Raw genomic sequence first — 24,383 nt, forward strand, 5'->3', positions numbered from 1 at the left:
TTTGCAAAAACTTGTGAGCGCTTGTGAGATATGTGTACGTATTGAAAAGAGATATTTTATCTTGGATTGGATTGGACTGTTTTTGGCGTAGTACTAGGTAAAGGCGTTCTGTAAAAGTTTGAACGTCTGGTAAACTCCATTCCAGCCTTACGTCTTCCATATTGACGTCTTTGTGGAATATACTGGAGTACAAATAAGTGTAATGAAATAGTGTCAGGTTTTAAACCCTTATAACTTGACAATTTATGTATAAATTTCCATTGCTATTTGATTCATATTTGGTTTGTAAGTACCAATCACCAAACAATCAATTTTAGCTGCAAACCAGCTTATGCAGGCAAAAATTAGCTAGTGGACTAGAAGCAACACCCTTTGTACGATAATCAAATCTCTACTAGTTAAGGTACTACTACTATATTCAGGCTACGGATGGGGTGTCCTGTGCTGTTCAAAAAACTCGTCCCCATCCCACTTGATCTATAGCTGTATGTCGCCAGTCACGCCATTTGCGGAGGGCCCGCAGTCGCCTAGATCAAATCTTATGAGCTTTAAATTATGCAATCATTTGTGATATTTAATATTGAACTGCATACACATCCGGAATATTTTCGGGTATTCTTGTGGCAAATGGTCAAAACCAATGATGAAACAGAACCTTTCATGCGACATCAAAGAGAACGACACCCATTCGGATGCATTTTTATAACAAAAAAAGACTTGAAAGCGCTGCTATGGCGAACGCAATAGAAAGAATAGATCGGAATAGACAGATGGATAAACAGGAATGTTTAGGATATCTTGCAAAAAATCGACAGGGATGCATAAAAAAATAGAATGGAACAGGAAAAAAAAATATCTGAATGCAGATTTAAAGATAAAACGGGTGTGGCTGTAGATATTGGCTCAATGTTATGAATTAACTACTCAGAACTTCCGTAATTTCATATGGGTAAATTCGGCTAGAGATTACAGGTGATGTAATAATCCGAGATTATTCTTAAAATTATAGACAAACAAAAAATTATTTTATTCTATAAGTCAGGCTTGGTAGCAGATCACTCTATAGTGGCTAGTTCACTATTTTTAAGTCAGTCACTAAAAAGTTATGTTTTTCACCCAAAAGTCACTAAAGTTACTTTATTTAAATTAAATCACTAAAGTCACTTTTTTACAACCAATAATGGCGACATTCAATACCTAATTTGTCTTTAAAAAAAATCACTTCTAATCATAGTTGGATTTGGTAATAAATTAGTGTTAAAAAAATTATTAAAAATCACCATATAAAGTCTGACAAGAATATTTTCGAACAGACCAGAACTGTTGAAGAAATCCTTAATATTTTGATGTTTTTTAAGCTCTGTGATCTAGACATTCAAAACTTGATTCCAGATTATAAAATTTCTATTTTTTTCCGTGGCCTATGCTGTCGAGATGGTCATAAACTCATCACTAATTTTCTGAGGTTTCGAAAAAAATCCTGATCCCCATATCCTAGCTTTTTTACTTCACGATCTTGAAAGTTTTCCATGTCTTAGATGTTTAAAAATGGTCTAGAAAATGTTCCTAAGATTAGAAATTTGAAAAAATATTTGATGCTTTAGTGTCCAAATATCAAGAAAAAAAAAATCATGTCACAGAATCCTGAGGTCTTTTCTATGTCCATTAAATTGTATTATTGTATTTATATACATTATATATGTTCATAATATTCCAGGTCGCACAATTTTCTTCATTGGTTTGTCTCAGAGATCTCCAATTTGTCCGGTCATTAAAAATATTGTCCAAAATCTATTAAATTTATCGTGGAATATTACAATTTTACCCAAGATCGAGATTTGAAGTCCTAGATGCTTGCAAAAATGTCTATGTCCTTGATCTTTCCATATTGGAAGTTCAAGACTGAACATTTTTTTCTGTGCTTCCATTTTGGGATGCTTAAACTATTTGTTTTATTTTAAAGGGGCATAAAAAATGTCCATGATAGGTTGCGATTGTGAGTTTATAAAATTTATCGTAATGGGTTGCAGTCAACGAAATATTGGAACCATATATCTTACCGATCAATAAATGTCACTATTGGTAAAATTTCTATTGTTTTGAAGTCACTATTTGATCACTATTTTTGTTATTTTAGTCACTACTATTAAATTACATACCCACTACCAGCCCTGATAAGTCGATAATTCTATGTGTCGATGGTCCTTCTAATATCGATTTATGGAGAGTTGACTGTATTTTTGAATAGTAAACTTCTGAAAATTAACGACACGTGTGTAGACCAGACGAGCCGATTAGAAAATCTCTATCACGAACGTCGACTTTAAATACCAAAACACTAAAACTGATTTGAAAATTCAACTACTTACAGTCACTCATGATACTGATAGTGAGGTTATGAAAAAGCTTACCTGTAACATTTGAGTCACGTCGGTGGTCACATCGTTCGCCTCCTTCGTAAGGGGACTTAAATTACTCGTTCTAATATCGAGATGCTGACCACATAGAAGGTTGCTGTCTTCGGCAAAGTGATTCAGAAGTGACTCTGGTGGAAGGAAATAGGTCGAATTGACAAAAAGTCGACGGGTCAAAAGGTCGAATGATATTTAAAGGGTCAAAAAGTTTAATGGACAAAGGGTCAAAAAGGTCAAAAGGTTGAAATGAAGAATGGAATGGACAAAACGTCGAATGAAAAAAAAATGTTGAATAATATAAATAGGGATACATGGTCGAATGAAATTTAAATTAACAAAAGTTCGAATGGACAAAACTTCGAATGAAATTTTCAACAGCTTTTATCTACTTTATCTAATCATGTTTTTATTACTTCATGCATGAAGTTAACGGTTCACATAGTTGGAGATGCTTAACGTCAAATATCAGACTCAAAGTGGACATTTAATACGATAGATGAGAAGATGAAAGTATAGAGTTGATACACGCAAACCAATAATTTATTACAATGAATGTTAGTTCTATTTACTATCATCCTCTGTTCATGAACATCGCAGCGAATGTTAGAAGTTGACCTTACAGGCGATGTAATGGTTTTTTTTTTTATCTTTTTTATTTCGTGTTTCATCTACGCTTTCGACTATATCAGTAAGTTTTTTATTTATAACATTGTAGAACGACGCACACACTTGTCTCGAATATCTCCAGCAGAAAAAGCATACGAAGTCGAGTATGAGAGGAAATGAGCGCTTCGTGTTTGTTTTTAGGCTATCCATATTCAGAAGCATGGAGAGAGCAGTGGAGAAAGCACAGGTCTGATATTCGCAACGTTCGAGATTCGAGTCCAGTCGGCACCCTTTTTCTATTTTTTTCGACAAAATTAATTTCACTCACTAATATACTCCACATTTTTCGGTCTCCAATTTTCTTGCATTGGACCGTCGGCCGCTAGGTATATCGCATCCTCGGTTCATGCGGTCTCCACTAACATCCTCTGATGATGAATCCCACATAATTGTAATCGAATCTTACATCCCCCCGTTGGGTGATAGTTCCGTTATAGTACGGCAGTGTTAAAATTGTATATAGAAAGAAGAAAACGAACAAAGGACAATTTAAAGGATAGTACGAATCGGGTTAATCATCCTCTTTACCAAATTCATCCGTTGATGATGGATGGTGAGGAGTGTAACTATAAAGAAGGAGTAATCTTCAAGAATATAATAAAGGAGTCAACTCGAATGAGAACTCACTTTAGAACATGTTCAGTTGGAGTGTTCAACAGCTTTTATCTGTCAAGGAACAGCTCATATTAAAAGAAGGAGTCAACTCAACATTTCAGTTAAATTGCTAAAAAGTTTATTTACGTGATTTACTTACTTGATTCACTAAAAGTGATTCGACCATTTGATCTTTTTGACCAATCTTCCATTTCGACTTTTAGAATATTCGTCATTTTGTACCCTTAAAATTAATTCGACCGTTTGCCTCTCTAAATTTAAATCAACCTTTTGTCCATTCGATTCGACCGTTTGTCTCTATAACTTTCATTTGACCTTTTGTCCTACAACCGTTCAGGTGGATAAGACTTATTGAATGGTGAATAGTTCAGTTGGGAATCCAATAGTTTAGTTTGGAATCCCATCTTCAGGCTGTAATAATGATATTTGCTTGACATGGCTGCTCGACTAGATAGAAGGCTGCTTTCTTTTGGCAAAGTTGTTCAGATGCACAAGACCTATTAAACTGTGACCAGTTCAATTGTTAATTATCTCACCAGGAGGCTATAGTGTGCCATTTAAAATCAACAAAAAACTGTTTTGTACATTTCTCACAGGCCAGTGGCGTTATCGTATGCCATTCAACTAAGTTTTAACTTCACTGCTCAACTAAATTGAAGTCTGTCTTCGTTAAAGTTGTTCAGATGGACAGGACCAACTAAATAGTAAACAATTGAGAATTCGCTCACCAGGCGGTGCTAGTGACTTGTAATTGTATCTATAACTAGATGGCTTGATTAGTTAGTATGTTGCAGTTTTGGCAAAGTGTCCGGAACATAGCCTTGGGTCCTTGGTACTCATTATACTGTAAATATTTTCGACAATAATGAGAATACGAAAATCTCATGTGATTTGATGTTTCGCATGCTGTGTTTGACACGTATGGAAAAATAACCCATTCTAGAACATATTCAAAATAGCCTCAAATAAAAGAGGAGCACATAAGATTTCGTTTGGTGGGTGTTTCAGTCATTTTTTTTATATTACAGTTGTTCTGCCAGAGACACCGTGGGGTCCTCTTTCGAAAAGGATGATTTCGGTTTTAAAAACGCTAGAACTCATTTATTCAAGTCTGCAGATTACCATCCTGGGATAACCGAGACACCAACCTGACATTGACTCGAAATAAAACTGACACGAGCCTAAAATTGGTCGATATCGACTTTAAATACACTCGACATTGATCCGACATCGGGTTGAAATATCTATTCAGATAGTCGTCGATTTGAATTAAAATACCATAGAGTTCGTTACTCAGATCAGTGATTATTTTTGACAAAGCTTGATAAATTATTGTTTTAACCGAAATTTTGTTAGAAAATAGTTCCAAGTTTTAGCGAACAGCGAAAAAAACAGTGATAAAAAATACAAATAAATTGGTTGAAAAGTGGCTGCTAAACAAGTCCTTTATTTGTTCCCAGATCTACAATTCCAATTAATAAAACCTATCGAATAACCAAAGCATTATCAATGGTGAAAGCGTTTGTACTGTATCTATTTTGGCTGCGTTCCTATAAATAGTGCTGAAAGTCTTTTTAATAAAGAAATCTAAATCCTATAAATAGCATCATAATTAAAACCTTTGTTTTAAGAATATGGAATGAAATCACACATTCGCTCTCTATCCTTCATTTCATTTCAATGTCGTGTTTCCATTCATTCAAAAGCCAAAAAAAAATATATGAAAATATTGCAACACGTGAATCGTAAACTACTGCAGTTGACAGGTAGTGATGGAATTGTTTTGAAACAAAAGCTAAGATAAATAACTCCACTCATGCTAAGTTTGCCTAATTTTAGTCCCTCCCCCAGTATAATCAATAGAAGAAGAATCCTTGCTCCCCGCCAGATATACTTTTTTCTCTATTTTTTTATTATGAATAATCTCCTCGTATTACCCTTCAGTTCATAATTAACGACCACAAAGTTAAAGTTGAACTTTCTTTCTGTTTCAAGATGAATACAATCTAAACCCCGGTTTAGAGTGGGAGGATGAGTTTACAGGTAGGTTTTTCCTAACATGACTAATCCATATTAGTCACTCTAAAAACTGCTTTATAAAGTTTCGTTCATTTTGTTAATATTTTTGTAATAAAAAGAACCAAGAATGATCCTTCTTCCTACTCTTATGCATATACATAGTTAGTTCAATTATAAAAAAATATATCGTTACGAATGCGTTCGCTAAACTTTTTAGTATATTTGCTATGGAAGTTGCACTTTTATATACATAGAGTTGTACAATATATCGTGTTGTATTTTATTCTTTTAGTTTACCTTTTTTTTAGAGATTGCAGTTTCGAAGGTTATTTTTGAATGAATGATTGTTTTGTGAATGTTATTGTTTCTTCACTTCCTCTTTTGCTGTCTCTTTCTCATCTTTCACTGTGCCTATCACTTTTTCTGTTTCCACCCACATCAAAAAGTGTACAACCTCTACGTAGACAGTTATCGTTCGTGCAGCTTAGTCTCAGACTATACCTGCTACGTAAACTCAGTAACTTTCACGTTTACATCCAAACCTTGCTCCGACCCTGCTCCTCCCATGTGTTGGTCTTTGGCTTCTAGCTGCGGGTTTAATAACTTTCCAGTACCACGCATAATAACAGTCTATATCTAATCAACCATCCAGCGAACACCGAACCGATCTACTAACGCGTAACGTGTCATCCGAGACAATTTCATTTCATGAGTGTTTTAACGAAGATAAATAAGAATCAAAACATGCGTTTCAAGGAATGAGCTAAAACGGGATCAATGTCGAACAAATGGGTGGAGAAATTATAGTACCTGTAAATTTCCCTTCAATGACCGTGTTCACTATCACCGAAAGGGGATTGTAGCGATGTCATTAATATCGTTGAATATTTAGTCTAAGGAGACTGCAGCTAGTTTTAGTCTTGTACAAAGCAACACTAGAGAAACATCTGTAAATAACCCGCATCTTCTCGCTACTGCTTTTGCTCTTATATATATAACGACTACCGACTGCCGAGTGTGCTCACATATAGCAACAACAAATTTCATACCCTGAAATCCCATTTTCCTGCATTATTCTTTCCTCAATCAATATTATCGTAATTGGTATGCCAGTTAAACTTTTCTCATTAAATTTTCTAAGACATCTTATAGTATTACATCAGGTTAATACCATCCCAAAGGCTTGTAGGTATCATATTCATATAAATATAAATCAAAATGGTAAGGAAAATGGATTAAATGTCGTGTAATGTGCCCCTAATTTAGACCCATACATAAATTCAGCAATCGACTAAATTTTCAATAGTGACCAAAATATCCATTAGTACCGTCCCAATGACGCGTTCATCTAGATAAAATTGATAAATAGCAGATTTAGGCCCAATCTTAGATTCATACGCCAACATTAGAGCCATTTACCCTATCTGAGAAAATCGAAAAATCAACAAAATGTACAACAACATATCGCCAGCCACTTTGTCTGCAGAGGTTCCGCAGGTTTCGTGTCACCTCTATTCGATTCACCTTGTCTGTTGCGCACCTCTTCACTTAGTTCCAGTCGGGTCGTTTTTGAGAACCATTTTCACCGGGTTGTCATCTGACATTCTTACGAAGTGTAAAAGATGAACTAGTCTATGGCTAAAAGTCTCTTAAATAAAGATAAAAAAAAAAAAACAAAAAAAAAAAAATCTTACGGGGTGCTCACCCCACGGCTCGATTTTTCAGGTGTCGACGATGGGTGGGCCTGCCACCGGAGATAAGGTTAGGTTAGGTGAGGTTAGCTTTATTAATGAGACCTTCAGCCGAGCCACCATCGATGGTACGCAACACCTTCCGCTCGAAAACACCTCGAGCGTTGGTCCTCCAGGGGCATAGTCCAGGTCTCGTGACCTCAATCGGAGCGTCCTCCGGAGTTTTGAATAAACACGATTCCCTTCCGCAATGTGTCCTTGATTTTTTTTTACTGGCATCATTATCGGCTATCACTAAACATACGAACTCGTCGACCACCTTTCATTCTCTTCTCTTGCTCTCATGCATTTAATGCGTTAATCCATTTGGCTTCAGCCTTCAGTTTGGTAAACAACACGTCGGTGTCATCGGCGAAGCCGAAAAGCTGGACGGACCTCTTGAACATCGTACTACTCGTGTACATCACTGCTCATCTTATCACACCTTCCAAAGCGATAGCAGACACAAACACAACTATCAGCTTGCCGTAACCCTCTTCGAGATTTGAAGGGCCTCCACAGTACCCAAACAACGCATATCACTCGATTTATCGTCGTCTTGACCAATTGCATCAGTTCATCTGGAAATCCGTAGTCGTGCATAATCTACCATACCTGGTCTCGATCGATTGTGTCGTATGCTGATTTGAAATCGATTAATAAATGTTGTGTGGGCACTAGGGTGGGTCAGGCTTGTATGGCAGATTACAACCTCCCTGTTTCCTACTGCTCTAACGAGTGTTCAATAAAAAAATGAAAATGATTTCAGTGCCGTCCAGCGCTCTTGTGAGAGCATCGCGACTAAGTTGCGTCGTACGGTTGACCAGGGCCCCTTCTCCAATATTCATTGACGTTTTTTTGAAAAATAAATGATATGTTTTTACTGAAATCGTTGAAAAAAAAATTTTTTTTACTAGCTATATGACTGAAAAAATTCTCATTTTTTATTGAACACCCGTTAGTCCCCAAAAATTGTGAACGGGAAAACTTCTAATTTAGAATGGAGAAATGTATGGGAAACGGAAGGAAAATATTCCTTTACTTACCAAAAACTCCCCCCAACTCAATGTTGCCCATACCTGGGACTTCGATTGATCAAATTATGCAGAACAACTTTGTCAAATACCGCAAATCGATTCGACTTTGGTGCAAAAAGTTATGAATCATTTAATTTTGGCCAACTGCTCCGCGTGTACCTACCTGTTGTACATGAAATCAGCAAGCATGCGCTTCGGATGCCCAGCTAAATGCTAAATACTCAATAGTTAAGGGTGTACCGGGAGTTCTGGAAAACCAGGAATATTCGGCAATTCGAAATCACCGGGAAAAGCTATAGTCGCTATATTTATAGTCTGGCGGATAGAATTTTGATCTATCAAGAAGCGGAACGAATTCAATATATTGTAGATCAACAATTGAAAAGGTACTATCAAATTTTATAAACAAAACGTTGATTATTCATTCCTCGCAAATCGAACGATAATTAACAAGCATCATCGGATAAGGTAAACTTTCCCCAACCCAAAGATGGTGGTAGTTTGCGTAAGCGAGCCTTGAGTCACGAGAAAAGGGTTCCCGAAGTTTTGTTTGCAATAGCTGATGTGCTCTTTTCTGTTGTTGGTCGTGATTTGCTCGCTTGGTTCCGCTATTTGACAGTTCAATTTGTTCCCGAAATTCTATCCGCCAGACTATGAATATAGCGACTATAAGAAAAGCCCGTAAATTTCGATGACATATGTTGAAACTGGACTGATTTTCAGGAATTGTAACTTTGAAGGATTAGGAGTAGGGTGAGTCAACTTTCTGCTCTTTCGATCTGTATTGAGGTCCCCAACAATTGTGCCAAATTTGAATATCTGGAATTGCAGGAGAACGTTAAAATTTATATGAGAAGATGTATGAGAAACAAAGCAAAACTACTCATTTGCTTGTCAAATATTTAAAAATTGCTCAGTTTCTACCAAACCTGGGACATAGGTTTGGACAAACTACGCGAATTTATCGATTTTTGCACAAAAATTTATCAACTTTTTTCTTTAGGCCTAGTGCTCCGAGCATACAGTCACTGTATGGTGACCATTAGGACAATAGGCCGATTTTCATATAAACTAGCCAACTTTCGCATGTTGCAACTATGTTTTGTCATGATCAATTGAGTCGAAATTTTGACACAGAACTACAAATATGCTGAATTTTGCGTGAACGTTATATCAAATTATTGGAAGCGCTTGCCGGAAATTGACGGGCTGGTTGAAAATGGCCAATACAATAGCACATTTATAATTCGAAATTTCCGATGTCTATTATTTCGGAAATTTTTATTTATTTATTTATTTCGTCTAGCAAAGTTGACTACATACAATGGTTACAATGTTTTACTTACATACTATGCATTATTTTTATAATGTTTTAGTTGGGTTTTAATTTCTTCTTTTGACATAGTGATGCTAATGACTTCACATTATTATACTGTTATACTGTCGCATCATTCATTTTTTGCGTAATTTGTTCTGTATGATTTTTCTGAGAATAATTTTCGTGTTCTTAGATGCCGACAGGGTGTGTAGAAGTTTAATTGTGAAAGTATTTCTGATGATTCTATGCGATGTGAAATAATGTCATTGATGAAGAAAATCATTGCGAATTCGCGGCGTTCTTTAAGTGTTTGTAAGTTGATGAGCATACAGCGTGCTTCATATGATGGAAGAGGAAATGCGGTCCAATTCAATTTCCGAAGGGCATATAAAAGGATTTTTTTTTGACGGATTCTATGCGTTCCTCGTGTATGGCAATGTACGGATTCCATACTAGGTTACAGTATTCCAGAATAGGTCTTACGTATGCAATATATAATAATTTGATAGTGTATGGGTCTTGAACTATAGCTGAACCTCTTAATGAAGCCCAACATACTATTTGCTTTCGTTATGATTGTATTATAATGTTCTACAAAAGTGAGTTTGGGGTCTAGGATCACACCTAGGTAGGTCCCTTACAATTTTACATTTTTCTACTTTTTGGTTGTCTAAAAATATTTCAAAAAGAGGTGTTTCTATTTTTCTGCTTTTTTTGACCATATCGTAAATAACTTTTTTTAAACACGCCGTCGTTTATTGGCAATATGGTTGAAAATTTTAAAACTATAACCCTGCTATAGCTGTTATCCAGGAAAACTGCTTTTTTTTATAGTCACTGCAACACATTTTTGGTCATTTGTGACTTTGTCCAGGATGAGATTTGATTTTGAGAATTGAGAATTCGTGACATAGAATGTGAGAAAATAATTCGGAGGAAAATTCCAAGAGAGATTCCAAACTGATTTAGGAAAGAAATCAATGAAAATTCTGAGAATAATTCGTAAGGAATTCTGAAAAGAGTTGCAAGGGAATTCTAATGGCTTTAAACTCCGAGGATAGTTCCAACGAAATTCAAAGACAAATTTCAAGGAAGTTCCGAGGTATATGCCAAGGTTATTCCGGTGATAATTGTTAGTGAGTTGAACGAGCGTTTCATGGAAATTATAGGACCACTCCAAGAGAAAACTGAGCAGAATTCAGAGAGATTTTTAGGGATAATTTCTTAGAAATTTTGAGAGAATACTTCGGCAAATGCTGAGAAGAATCTTATGAGAATTTTCAACAGAATTATTTGGGGAATTCGTAGGTAATAATGAGAGAATTTGATTGCAGAATTAGAAGAAAATTTTAGAGTTAATTCAAAAAGTGTTTTGCTGATAATTTCTTGAATATTATGGAGCAAATTATATAAAAATGGAGAGAGTTGCGAAGTTCAAATTAACCATGTGTCGATACATAAATTTTCTTAGAACTGTGAAACTTTGAAAATTTTCAAGATCTTGCACTTGAACACTTTTCGAGACTTAGGGCTTCGATTTTTTTTTTTTTGAGATTTTAGTAAAATTTGCGACATGCTGATCTTAGTAAACATTAAAAATGCTTGACTCCTAGACCTACATCCTTGGTTGCATATCTTTGGTGATTATCGTTTGGCCAAAATTGTTTAGTTCACTTTTTGTCGGGATCTGTCGTTTTTCAAAATTCGTCCTAATGACCCATTTGGTCAAATGGCTTTCAGATGCCCGTTTTTCCATAATTTTCCGGTGGTGTTCTCCTATCACTTTAGAGCATCGATAGTAAAATTATTCTTCATAAAATATTTAGCATATTTTTGCACTAGCTTGAAAGTAATTATCTGGGTCGAGTGTAGTTTTGTTTGAATCGGACATGATCTAGTTGTTCTACTAGCACAGCCCGTTGTTATGTGCAGGCACTTTCCTACGTGACTGGTAGCCTCAATCATCATCATCTATAAGATTTGTATGCCGGTTTCTCAACATATATGTATATCACATAATCAACTTTGATTCTTATGCATTTTGGATGTTTTGGTGGCCTTCCATATAATTATGTGTTTCTTGTTTCTGCTCTAAAGCCGATCTTTTTAGAAAATGGTTTGAAATCTAAGTTTCACAACGCGCCGGATTTTTAATAGTGTAACAACCTTTTAACTTGAACAAAACGCCGACGAAACTAGTCTAGTACATGATGAATTTTGGTTCCCATCGTTGTTGGCTACTGATTTATAATGGCAGACAATCTGATACAAACTGCCTCGAGAAACTACGGGCTTGGTTTTTCCCTTAATCATAAAAAAATAGAATTCAAAAAAATATTCATGAATTATTATGGGAAAAGAGACTTTGGAAATATTTTTTTTTTATTTAAACATTCCTCAAGTCTCTATAATTTTGAAGGTCTTTGATTCCATTTTTTATCTAGGTTATCAGGAGTTTCATAAATCTGAGTTCAGGAAAGCAATTTGTCCTGCCTCTAAGGTAATTTTTCATGTCTTCCACTCAATGTTTTGCGGGAATTTGTATAGAACTCATGGTTCATTTTACAGCGCATTTCGTATAATTTTTAGGACGGTTGGTTTAATTTGGTTTAACTAAATTTGAAAATATGGTGAATAGAAATCAGTTTTCTGGAAAATAGAGATTGTGCCATTGGCCTATTATAGGACTGAATAGATCTTTCTAGAACAATATTTTTATTATAGAGCTGACCCAAAATCATTCCTGCTGACATTTCACAGCGAAGAACGTAAGGAGGACAGAATGACAGTGAATACTTTTCTGTGAAATGTCTTATTTTTGAAAAAAAAAGACCGACGTTCCTGGAAATTTAGACACTATGTTGTATAGGTGCTCCTTTTTGTATCACTATAAGATGTCTTCCTGTTTGTAAATTCATTTCATACCCTCCCCCCCACTATTCATTACCATCACGCACTTTGCCGCTTTATCGCACATGTACATCTTACTAACCAAGTAGTGTAAATTTAGTAATCATGTGTCGTATCGACGCGATCAGATGTCTAGAGCAAGATTAGTTTTACTCATGCAGTGCTTACTTTTGGCGATGGTCAAGGTGACGATGAGGAAAACTCCCTGACTCATATCGATCATGGCTTCCACTCGAAACTACCACCGGGTATTCTTCCGCACGGGCTGCCAACGGTTAAGGAAGTGGCACCAGCCATCACACCACAAGAACAAAAGAAGGAAGAGATTAAAGAAGGTATGTTTAGCTGTTCCATTTTATATGTGCTTGATTTTCATGTTTCAATGTGTCTTTTCCAGTTAAAGAGTTGTCTGCTGAGCAAAAGCAGATGATAATACTATCAGAAGATTTCCAACGGTTCATTCTAAGAACGGGAAAAATTATGGAGCGTGCTCTATCGGAACAAGTGGATATTTACATGGATTATATCGGCGGAGGCGATACTGACGATATCAAGTAAGAACAAATCTAACATTTAAATTATTATTAACTTATTTTGTTTTTTTTTTTTTTACTGAACAGTGATGAACGGTCGCTGGCACGATTGTCTCTCAACCGAACATTCTACTGTGATCGGTGGTCGAAAAATCGTTGTGTCACTTCATTCGATTGGTCCACCCACTTCCCAGAACTGATGGTTGCTTCCTATCACAATAACGAAGAATCGCCTAACGAACCTGATGGCGTTGTAATTGTATGGAACACAAAATACAAGAAGCACACTCCTGAAGACGTGTTCCACTGTCAGAGCGCTGTCATGTCGACCTGCTTCGCAAAGTTTCATCCAAACTTGATACTGGGTGGAACTTACTCAGGTCAGATCGTACTCTGGGATAATCGAGTGCAGAAGAGAACACCGATTCAACGGACCCCGCTCAGTACCAATGCACACACGGTAAGTTGTTCTTCGATGGGGTTTTCCCGAGTACCTTAACCCTTTCAGATCCAGAGTGTTTTAGCGGAATCAATTTTTAAAACCAGTATCTCTGGAGTGTCTTGAGATATTGGCCTGGATTATCTGCCAATAATAGAAGCAATATTATGTTATAATTTTTTTTTTTACAAAAATCGGTTGTAGTTTCAGAAAATTATGGCTCAGAATGTCAAAAAAGGCATGGTTCTCTAGAGTAACCATGGGAGACAAAAAAAGTTAATATACATAAGCTTACCCGAGTAATATTGGAGATCAAATTGAAATTAAAATTTGCTGTTATGATGTATTTTTTAAGTAGGTAATCCAGTTCATCTCGTTTAGTATGGATATCCAGCAAAATTGAGAGCATAGTTGAATAGTTGTACGGGGCTCGATGGCTTAATGGTGACTGATTTTGCTTACTGATAAGGAAGAAGAGCACGGTTTCATTCCCAAGCCCCTGTGGCAACACTTAGATTTTTTGTATTATAGGTAATACAATAATAATACAATAATTGGCGGATACACATGGTTGATTTGCAGAAAGGAACCGTGAACTTATTACGTAAGATTGTGCTACCCCAGCCTCTCCCTTAGTAACAGTAAGATCTAACATCTATCATTAACATGTTCTGTATTCTTCATGACTTCTAAGCTATTTCGGAGTTTTCTGCCTACCTTGTAAGAAAATTTATTGTTATCATTTTACGCAATAATGGTCCCAAATGATCAAAATTCATATTATAATGCAGAATAACCATGCATTTCCGCTCTAGTTCCAACTAGCACTCAATGCTACCATAAAACTACAATTAACGTGTTCACCCCTCTTTATTCAGTTCATGCTTCTTTAAAACAAAATAAAAATCATTAATTTTTACCATTCCAGCAACCGGTGTACTGCCTTTCCATGGTTGGAACCCAAAACGCCCACAACGTTATCTCCATCAGCTCGGACGGTAAGCTATGCTCGTGGAGTTTGGATATGCTTTCGCAGCCACAGGACGTTCTCGAGTTGCAACAGCGGCAATCGAAGGCGATTTCTGTAACCTGCATGGCGTTCCCGCACAATGAAGTCAACAATTTCGTTCTGGGTAGTGAAGATGGTTATGTTTACTCGGCATGTCGTCATGGTAATCGTTCCGGAATTGGCGAAACGTATGAAAAACATCTGGGACCGGTGACGGGTATCTCCGCGCATCATAATCAATCATCACCGGACTTTGGGCATCTGTTCCTTACATCTTCCATTGATTGGACCATAAAACTGTGGAGTCTGAAAGATAATAAGCCACTTTACTCGTTTGAGGACAATTCAGATTACGTGATGGATGTAGCTTGGTCCCCTATCCACCCAGCGCTGTTTGCTGGAGTTGATGGAAGTGGTCGATTAGATTTGTGGAATCTCAATCAAGATACAGAGGTACCAACGGCATCGGTAGTAGTGGACGGTCAACCAGCGTTAAACCGAGTATCCTGGACACCTTCAGGTTTGCATGTGACAGTCGGTGATGAAGCTGGTCGCATTTACGTCTACGATGTGGCAGATAACCTGGCAAGTCCGCGTATGGACGAATGGAACAAACTGAATTCGGTGCTGTACGAATTGAAAATGAATCAGAATGATGAATTCGAAGACATCGACAAAAAGTCACCCATTCCGCAGACCCCATCACTAACCTCGCTAACTTCTTCCCCGCTTATATGAAATTCAATTAGGCCCTATTGAGCATTCGATAGGGACTGAAAAACAATCTAAACATTGTGTAGGTAAAAGCTATGTGGTCGAGATGTGAATATTCATTATGTGGGAAAAGCGCTAGTGGAAAATAAAGTATGAAGAAGTAAGTCTGACTATCTGTGGTTTTGTAAAGGGACTCAACATTGCAGGATATTCGAAAAAGGCTCAAGACTACACTACTGGAACACGACGCTCTGCAAACATTTCATGTAGGGGCACTATGTCGTTTGATAACTGTAATATCGCCACACTTTACCTAGCGGCGTTTGCACTAACCATCAATATAGGCAACTGGTATGATAGCTCAGTCTAACTAATATTATATGCAAGACACAACAGTAATATTTATTATTCAACGTTGGCTTTACCATGAAATACATTTATCTATCTAAAAAAGTAAGTTCTGGCACATCTGGTTTTGCTTGTTTTGATATCCGAAATTCAAGGTGAACAATTTTCATCCTGAAATAAGTTCTTCGACCAGACATACATAATTACAATACATAATTTACATCCCTTGTTCAAACAACATTGTAATTCATTAACCGGTAAAATTGGGTCTACCCCGTTTGGCGTAATAGTCGTTTCGCATAATAATTAAAAAAATGGTACTTGAAGCTGTTAGCCAGTCACTGGACCGTAACAATATTAATAAAAAAAAAACCTCGGAATAATTTTGAAAATCCGTAGCTTAAGAACATTTCAGATATATACTGAGTGACATTTTGGTTTGATTTGATTATAGGTATTGATGAACTGATTTTTCCCCCGAGTGTTCCATTCCCCGCAATGCAATTTTCTGGAAAATCCGTTTTTCGGAATACTTCTTCTTTTACCTACTTCGCATTTCAAGCTTATTGCATATCGCATATTAGCTTATTGCGTGCTCTCAACTTAGTGTTCTAGATGCACTTCCACAGTTATTAATTGAGCGCTTCCGATGCCTGTACCATTTTTGCATTAGTATAATTGTGTGGCAAGTACTATCATACTCTATGCCCAGGGAAGTCAAGAAATTTTCCAACCCGAAAAATTCCTAGACCGGACCGGGAATCGAACCCAGCCACCTCCAGCATGGTCTTGCTTTGTAGCTGCGTCTTTGCCGACTAAGCTAAGGGAGGCCGGAATACACCAAGTTCAATGTGTTGATAAAGAAGAGAATAAGATACATCGAAGCAAGTGGGACCTAAAAATTTGATAGTTTAGCATTATGTGCTTGTGTAATCTACAATAAGCATTATTTACAATTTTTAAAAGCATGGTTATTATCTGTTGGCATCCCTGCATATAATTTGAATTGAATTGTACATGAAGGTAGGTATTAATCACTTTAGTATGCGAAAAATAAGAATTTAGATGAAATAGTAATATACTGCAAAACTTCGGCGAAATGTGTGGAATTGGGCGCTGCGCAGAATTATGGTATTTTGCGATAAATACGGGTTAGAGGGGCATCATAAGCATCCCTTATTCCAGTCCCAAACATCTAATTGTTTGAAACAAATTAATTGGTAGTAAGTTCAATATCACCATTGCAATGATTAATGACCAATTAATTTGTTTCGAACCATAAGAAATCCAAGGCTAAAGCTAAAGCACAGGAAGCTTACTATGCTCCACCTGTTCAATATGATCCTAGCCACGAACACGCGTACAAAATTTATGAGTTGGTTCGTGTCTAATCTATTTCGGACTAATTATTTTTATCAAGATAAAACATTTCTATGGTTTTGATAGATGGGATCGCTGCACATTTGAATCGGCCGTTAAGGATTCTCGATCTAGAGTTATGTGTAAGTTTCATGTCGGTTTGTCGGTGGTTTAATTTCGTCGTCAGTAGTGTCGGTCGCTTCGTGTGATGGGAAGACAGCGCTCCCGGAGGAGGCTTCGAGAGAAAGCGCAGGCCTGGTAGCGAGTCACTTTTTAGTGGCTTGGTCACTTTTTTCAAGCCAGTCACTAAAAAATTTCTTCTTTTTTTTAAGGCCAAGTCACTAAAGTCACTTTTTCTTGTAATAAGTCACTATTTTAAACTTTTTTAAACATGAATTTATTTCAAGATTGATCATTCTTCTGGATAGGCCTACATTTTGCTATTTATGAAATGCGTTAAAAATATATATACAAATCCAGGATAGTTCCATGAGGTGCTGAAATAAAATCGAGAACCCATAAGATGATGAAAACTTCAGAAACTTCACAGAAATCCAGAGAATTCCAGGGAAGTTTAAATGTGTTTACGAGAATTCCATTTATTTTAAAGCAGAACCGAGATCTTCATTTGAGTTGAGAGTATTAGGGGGCTCCGAGAACATCAAGACAGATTAGAGAATTAAAGGGAAGTTCAAAACAATTCAAGGGAATTGCAGGTTTGCTCAGAGAAAATTTCTGGAACGCAATAAAAATTGTACACGGTCAATCATACCAACTCAGCGACTGAGAATAAGTGACTCAGACAATTTTCTTTCCATACGAAATTTACTCAGATTTGGAAGAATCTGTTGAACATCCGGAAAATGTGAGAGTATTTCAAGGGTGTTATATCATGGAAATTTCAAGATCTAAAAAAAAAAATCGAAAATTTAGCTAAGTTGATTAGAGAACATCAACGAAGTTCCATTGATTAAAAAAAGCGAGAACTTTTAGCAAACACCGATATTTTCAAGAAATTCCAGAGAACTTCTAAGAAATTAAGATATTTTTAGATTGTTTCATTATATTCAGTGTAGTTCCGAGTACTTCGAGGACGATCAGAAAATAACATAAACTTAAGGAAATTTGCAGCGACTTACAAGGAGTTCCTTAGAATTATGGGATATTCAGAAGCTTTAGGGAATTATATATATATATATATATATATATATATATATATATATATATATATATATATATATATATATATATATATAGATATATATATATATATCAAAAAATTAGCAGGAAAATTTGATCAATTTAAATAAATTAAGGTAAACATAGAAAACTTCTTCCAGGGAAAATTAGTGATGTACGGCATAGTTCCGCGAGCGTTTATAATCTTCATAAAACGTACAGAAAATTGTAGAACTTAAAGGTAAGTAAATCAATTCCAGTAAAATTGTCGGTTCTTAAAAAAAAATTTACGCAGGGCAGTCTAGATAATTTTAAGGAAATTGAGAAATATTTTGGGCAGTTTTAAAAACATCAGGACACTGTAGACTATTGAAGAAATTATAAATTAGTTTCGATAATTTGAATTTCAGACAAATCTTGATAACTTCAGTGAAAATCATAGAACTATATTAATTATTACGCTGCGAAAGCCTAAAGAAGTTCCTGAAATTTCAGAATATCTTCGAAAATTTCACAAAAGTACAGAGATCTTCTGAAACGTTTCGAGAACTTCATAAAAGTTTATGGAGTCCGTCGGGGAGATCCGAGAACCTCAGGATTTTTAATGGACATTTCGGGAGCATCTCAAATAAGTTTAGTAAAGTTCCAAAAACAAAGGGAATTGCAGGGGAGTTCAGTTCCATTAGTTTCACTAAATTAGCGGGAAATTTCAATAACTTCCCAATTTAGGTTTTCACATAAGTCCAGAAGTTCACGCAAGCTTAAACATTTTTCGAACAGTTCAATTAAATTCATGGTAGTACAACAAGCTTCATAAGAACTGCAAACAGTTAAAAGAAGTTTTGAGAACTTCGAGAAACATATTGATCTCTCTAATAAAGTTTAAACAAAAAAAACTTCAAGAAAGAACAGATATCTTCAAAGCAGGGAAATTACATAAATTTAAAAAAATCCAAAAATGCAGTGAATTGTCAACACTTGAGAGAAGAGGCTAGACTGAGCAGTTTTAACATGTTAGAACGGTTGTCAAATAATTGCAACACAGAAACCACCATCGAGATAGCGCTATAACATGTTATAAATCTATAGTCTGAACGTACTGTAACCTACACACACATTCCTCGCCGATAGTTTTTTTTTTTAAATCCTTGTCGGGTGTTTTCATCACTGCGACCATCTTTATGATCTGTTGTGATATATTCCCCATTTTTTTTTAGCTATATCAAGATGCCATATTACTATTATTTGGAGTGATCGCCATTGTTTGGCTAATAGCATTATCCCAGCAAGGCATTACACGAATAAAGTGCACTGCCGTACTGGGAGTTGTTTTCCAAATGTCAAAGGGTTCTATCAGTCCCGCCCCTTGTCGAAGAACTTACGCCTTTTATTTAAAATTGCCGGACAGTGGCATAGCAAATGTTCCGAGTCTTCCTTTTCTATGCCACAAAAGCGACATACATCATCTTGAAGTTTGCCAATCAGCTTCAAGTGATAACGGCTCGGACAATGACCTGTTATAAGAACTGTATGTATGCTAACATATTTCTTAGAAAGTTTCAGGATTTTGTGAGTCACAGAAATGTTTGGATTAATGAATCGCTTCGACTGCCTAGCAATGGAAGATTCCCACGCTTTTAGCTCCATTCTAAGAGATGCAGTCGATAAGCCACAAAAGGGCTCTGGCCTAGAGCCAAACATTTATTGTGTCACGCAAAATCCATTTGTCATGAGATGATAGTCTGTTAATTTTACTGTGGCAATTTTTAACCTACGTGGCGCTAGTGAGCAAGTGATTTCTAACGTATTCTGGTTTAAAAATTTACACAAAATTTTTGATAAAATTTGTACTTGCTTGAATGTCTGTCTGCGTTAATATTTTATTCTACTAAAACACTGAAAATAAATGATTCACCAAAATAACGAGTCCATACACTTTATGAAAAAATAAACCGATAGTTACCACAAATTCAACTAAATATATCAATAAAATCCTGTGAAAATTACTTAACAATTCACGTAACTTTTAAGTGATGCCAATTTGAATATAATCTGTACTGCCCTGTACGGTTTAAAAGTCCCATCTTTGCTTGTTTTCCTATTCTAATGGGGCTGTTATGTCGCATAGGGCAGTGTAGGTTTGGTAATTTTTTTCACGTGATTTTTGTATGCATCTACGCATGCAAATATCTACGTACTTTTCAGGTGAATATTAAATGAATGTGAATGAAAATGAATGTAATATGAAAAATTTCAAAATGGAGCAAATTGACCAAAGTTAGACCGATGTGAGTGAAATTCAAAAATTTCCCATCGCAATTCGCCAAAATCTCCATATAAACCTCGATATAAACTTCAAACAATTTGCGACCTTCGCCTTCATCGATCTTTACCATTTGTTTTAGACGGATTCATATTTTGGGGCTATGAATCAAACTGGAGGGTTGCTTTTAAGAAATCGAACACTTTTTTTTCAAAATGAAGCACCCTAATGTACAGCCAACCTTACCGCAGTACAACATTTAATGGAAAACCCTAACCTTGTCGCATTGTTGCATCAATTCAAGCTACGCAACATATAACCAAGTAGCAGACATGAACGCAGCGAGATACATCAAGTGCAACGTCATGGATCGGATCGCGTAACATTTGAGTCACACATACACATTTTGAATGTATGGGACAGTACAACTGTGCAACGTCTGCTACTATCGCACATAGTCATAAACCGCTGCTGCTTTCGATAAAGAAAATAATCGCATTTTGGGAGGGAAGGAACCGTTTGCTCTGTTTGAGACTTCTGCAGAAATAGGATTAGGTTTCGTCCCTAGGGTCATGTTGTGAGGCAGCAAATTGAACACTAAATCTGAGGGGAATATTGTGTACCGTGCCAGCACCATATTTGACGCGGTTCCTAATGGTGACGCACTTGTCTCTTTTAAATCGAATTTCTCGAGATATTTTTAAAAGCTTTGTTACACTATCATTTCTAGAGCACTTGAACTAATATTTGCAGCGTTAAAATTTTAAAAATATTAATGAAAAATAGTCGAAAATGATCGAGTGCGTCAATTTAGAAACCGCGTCAAATATGGTGCCCGCACGGTATAATTTTTACGTTTTAGGTACATCTCACATGATGAAACCGAAGTTTTACCCAGGTGAACCACAAACTGAGGTAGGTTTTAAAAACAAACGATTGCACTGACGTTTGTCAGAAAACAAGAAGACCCAATCTTGCCACCGGATCCAGGTTGAACTGAAGAATAAACTAATCCGCTGTTAGGCTAACGATCAACATAACCTCAAAAGCATAAATGTCGGTGATCATTTTTTTTGGAAATAGCTATGATCTCATCGTTTAACTCATGACGTAATGCTATTTTTTAACGCGTGGCCAAGCGTCGTAGTAAAGTTCGCTCTCACGAAGGGAACGAATGCGTCATCGTTTATGTAGGTTGTATTGATGACATTCGTAGTGTATATGTGTAGTGTTCATGGCTAAAATCTCTTGCAGTGTTACGGGAATTTCCTTACTGTTGTTCCTTCCTAATTGTCTGGATATTTTACAATATTGGATTTATTTTCTAAACAATATTTTGAGATTTTTCTTCTACACGGTAAAAAAAAACTACCACTAATGTTGTCAAAAAGAGAGGAGCAAAACCACCAAACAGGGGTAGTAAAGTGTGGGAACCCAACGTTGAGTATAATCATATTTACCTACTTTTGAGTACAACTAACTTACTTTTGGGTAGAAAGCGAGTGGAAAATTCCATACGAATTGCACACAAGTCAATGAAAACTATTTTGACCAATTTACCTACTTTTAGCTTCCTGCACTATAGTGCCGGGATGGGTGAAAAGAACTTACTTTTGGGTGCTTTTTTCTTACGATGTAGACAAAAGAGAAAAGTTGCCTAATTTTGATACTTTCATTTAAAAAATAATATTTTCTTGGTTTCTGAAATCGCTGGTAGAAATTCACGCAAAAAACTGCTTCACAAAGTACCTAGTCCATTCCTCACATCGACCAGGTTTAGGACGACCTTCTGCCACAGATTTTTAGAAAATGAGGATACGAATTACTGATTAGGGAGAGCATATATAAGATGCTATTTTCTCGAGGTTCTAATAGAAAACAAAACTCAAAATAATGTTCCACGACGAAGTTCGAGTGGTCATTTAAAACTGCTCGAATGATGTGATCCATTTGATGAGTGAATTAATGATATTGTCGAGCAGTTTTGAGACGACCTTTTGCCAGCGATTTTAAGAAAATTAATCAATAAATTCCAGATGCTTCTAGCTTAGCATAAGTACATAAGCCCCTATTTTTTCGAGGCTCTAGAAGATTTTTTTTTTCAAAATATGTTCCATGGCAAAGTTCAAGTGGTAGGATACGACATTTTAAACTACTCGAGTGATATGATCCATTGAACGATTAGAAAGTAGGTCGGTGTTCGTTGCGCTAATTACTAGACGATCACAGTACTACTCCATATAGCACACAATAAACAATAATAAAACAACGCTCTCCGCGTTGCATCGATGATTTACAAACTTCTTGCTCGCCATCACACAGCTGTGTAGTGCGGACGCGGACATTAGTCAACTGAGAAACGTCGCGTGATACGCACACGGTAGACGGTACGGTTAGTGTAATCGCGAGTTATAATCAATTTTTAAACCTTGACTCGGATTTGTTGTTTAGTAAAAACATTGTTGTTTTCCGGCATCGACATCGGCGAAATACAAGTGAGGATATATTCATTGTTATTTAAATCTATTCGTTATTTTCGGAGTGTCGCTGCCTCCCTTCGGATGCCGCAGTTGATTTAGTTTGATTATGGCCTTTTTCTCCCGATTTCAGTTCAATGAGTGTGAGAACAGAGGAAGTTTATTTTTAGCGTAGTGCAAGGCAGTCAGTGTTTGTGTTCTGGAAATTTGGTCATTATTCGCATTAAATAATCTAACGAATGAGTTGACTACAAGTGAGTAAAGTGTGCTGCTCTTCTGAATCGCAAGAAGTTGAATATGGTGATGTGATCGGAAAAGGGTATCGACATTACAACGAAAAAGAAGAAGCCTTTATCAGCGATTCCGTTGGTTGGTTAACACGTAGCCCGCTGTTGTTTGTTTTGTGATAACGGAAGCGAAATATTGGCAACGTTCATTTTTATCGCGGTTTCTGCGTGTTCCAATTTATACATTTGGTGTGCATTTTTCAGCGTTGACACATCGTCGACACATAGCGCGGAAGTTGCTATTACTTCGTTTGTGTTTTGGTAAGTGTTTGAAATCATAATGAGCATTATTTCTGCAGATACAATTCCATACAATCAGGGTTACTTCCACTCACTTGCTATAAAAAAAATGTTTTTCGGAATTATGAAATCATGAAATAGTATAATGCTACACACCAAAAAATTATGAATATAAATGGTGATGTAAATATCCATGCATGCTAAAATTGAAGCATGTAAACTTCCTTTTCACGTAAACTAGCAACTTGCAAGAAATTTTGTTTACAAAGATGGATGGTTGCATACAATATTTAGAATATTTCATTAAATGACTCATAAATTTACACGATCTGTAATGTGAATTTGTATGATGTATCATTTAATGAAATATTCTAATTATTGTATGCAACCATCCATCTTTGTAAACAATATTTCTTGCAAGTTGCTAGTTTACGTGAAAAGGAAGTTTACATGCTTCAATTTTAGCATGCATGGATATTTACATCACCATTTATATTCATAATTTTTTGGTGTGTAAGATCGCTTATTGTGACGCTCTGAAAGCGAAATTGACAGGTTTTATGAGTCAAACACATACCTTACACCCTCTTCTTGTTACTTACTAGTACAACATATCATTATAACATCTAATGATTGCATAACTCCAAAAAATAATTTTTTTATATCAAGAGAGTAGAAGCAACCCTGCATACAATTCTTAAATAATATCCTCATCTAAGGGCACATGATGGCAAATAATGAATGCTTTCAAAAGAAGCAAATAAAGATAAGTAAATTCATATTAAAAGTAATACGCTGATTAACATGAATAAATATAAAATCATTC

General features: G+C 36.1%; 2 protein-coding genes across 18 annotated transcripts in view; both read left to right on the top strand.

Moving 5' to 3' along the window:
• Positions 1 to 15,861, top strand: part of sw (short wing) — a 28,989-nt gene extending 13,128 nt beyond the window's left edge. For 6 of the 14 annotated variants that reach the window (XM_065233252.1, XM_065233256.1, XM_065233260.1 and 3 more), the window contains 5 exons: positions 5,691 to 5,738; positions 12,895 to 13,044; positions 13,107 to 13,263; positions 13,330 to 13,702; positions 14,610 to 15,861. In XM_065233252.1, coding sequence (XP_065089324.1) covers positions 5,691 to 5,738; positions 12,895 to 13,044; positions 13,107 to 13,263; positions 13,330 to 13,702; positions 14,610 to 15,428 — 1,547 coding nt within the window. In that variant the 3' untranslated portion in view covers positions 15,429 to 15,861. Of the gene's footprint in view, positions 1 to 5,690; positions 5,739 to 12,870; positions 13,045 to 13,106; positions 13,264 to 13,329; positions 13,703 to 14,609 lie in introns of all 14 variants that reach the window. The other 8 variants (XM_065233257.1, XM_065233261.1, XM_065233264.1 and 5 more) reach the window with 3 other exon arrangements.
• A 7,238-nt stretch (positions 15,862 to 23,099) lies between these two features.
• Positions 23,100 to 24,383, top strand: part of LOC135710631 (uncharacterized) — a 52,402-nt gene continuing 51,118 nt past the window's right edge. Inside the window, exon 1 of one of the 4 annotated variants that reach the window (XM_065233248.1) lies at positions 23,100 to 23,578. The gene's annotated coding sequence lies outside the window, so the exon portion shown is untranslated. The remainder of the gene's footprint in view (positions 23,579 to 24,383) is intronic. The other 3 variants (XM_065233249.1, XM_065233250.1, XM_065233251.1) reach the window with 3 other exon arrangements.

This window comes from Ochlerotatus camptorhynchus, unplaced genomic scaffold (genome assembly GCF_037179485.1).
Source record: "Ochlerotatus camptorhynchus isolate MF236.1 unplaced genomic scaffold, CSIRO-AGI_Acam_v1.1 ptg000394l, whole genome shotgun sequence".
Lineage (NCBI taxonomy): Eukaryota > Metazoa > Arthropoda > Insecta > Diptera > Culicidae > Ochlerotatus > Ochlerotatus camptorhynchus.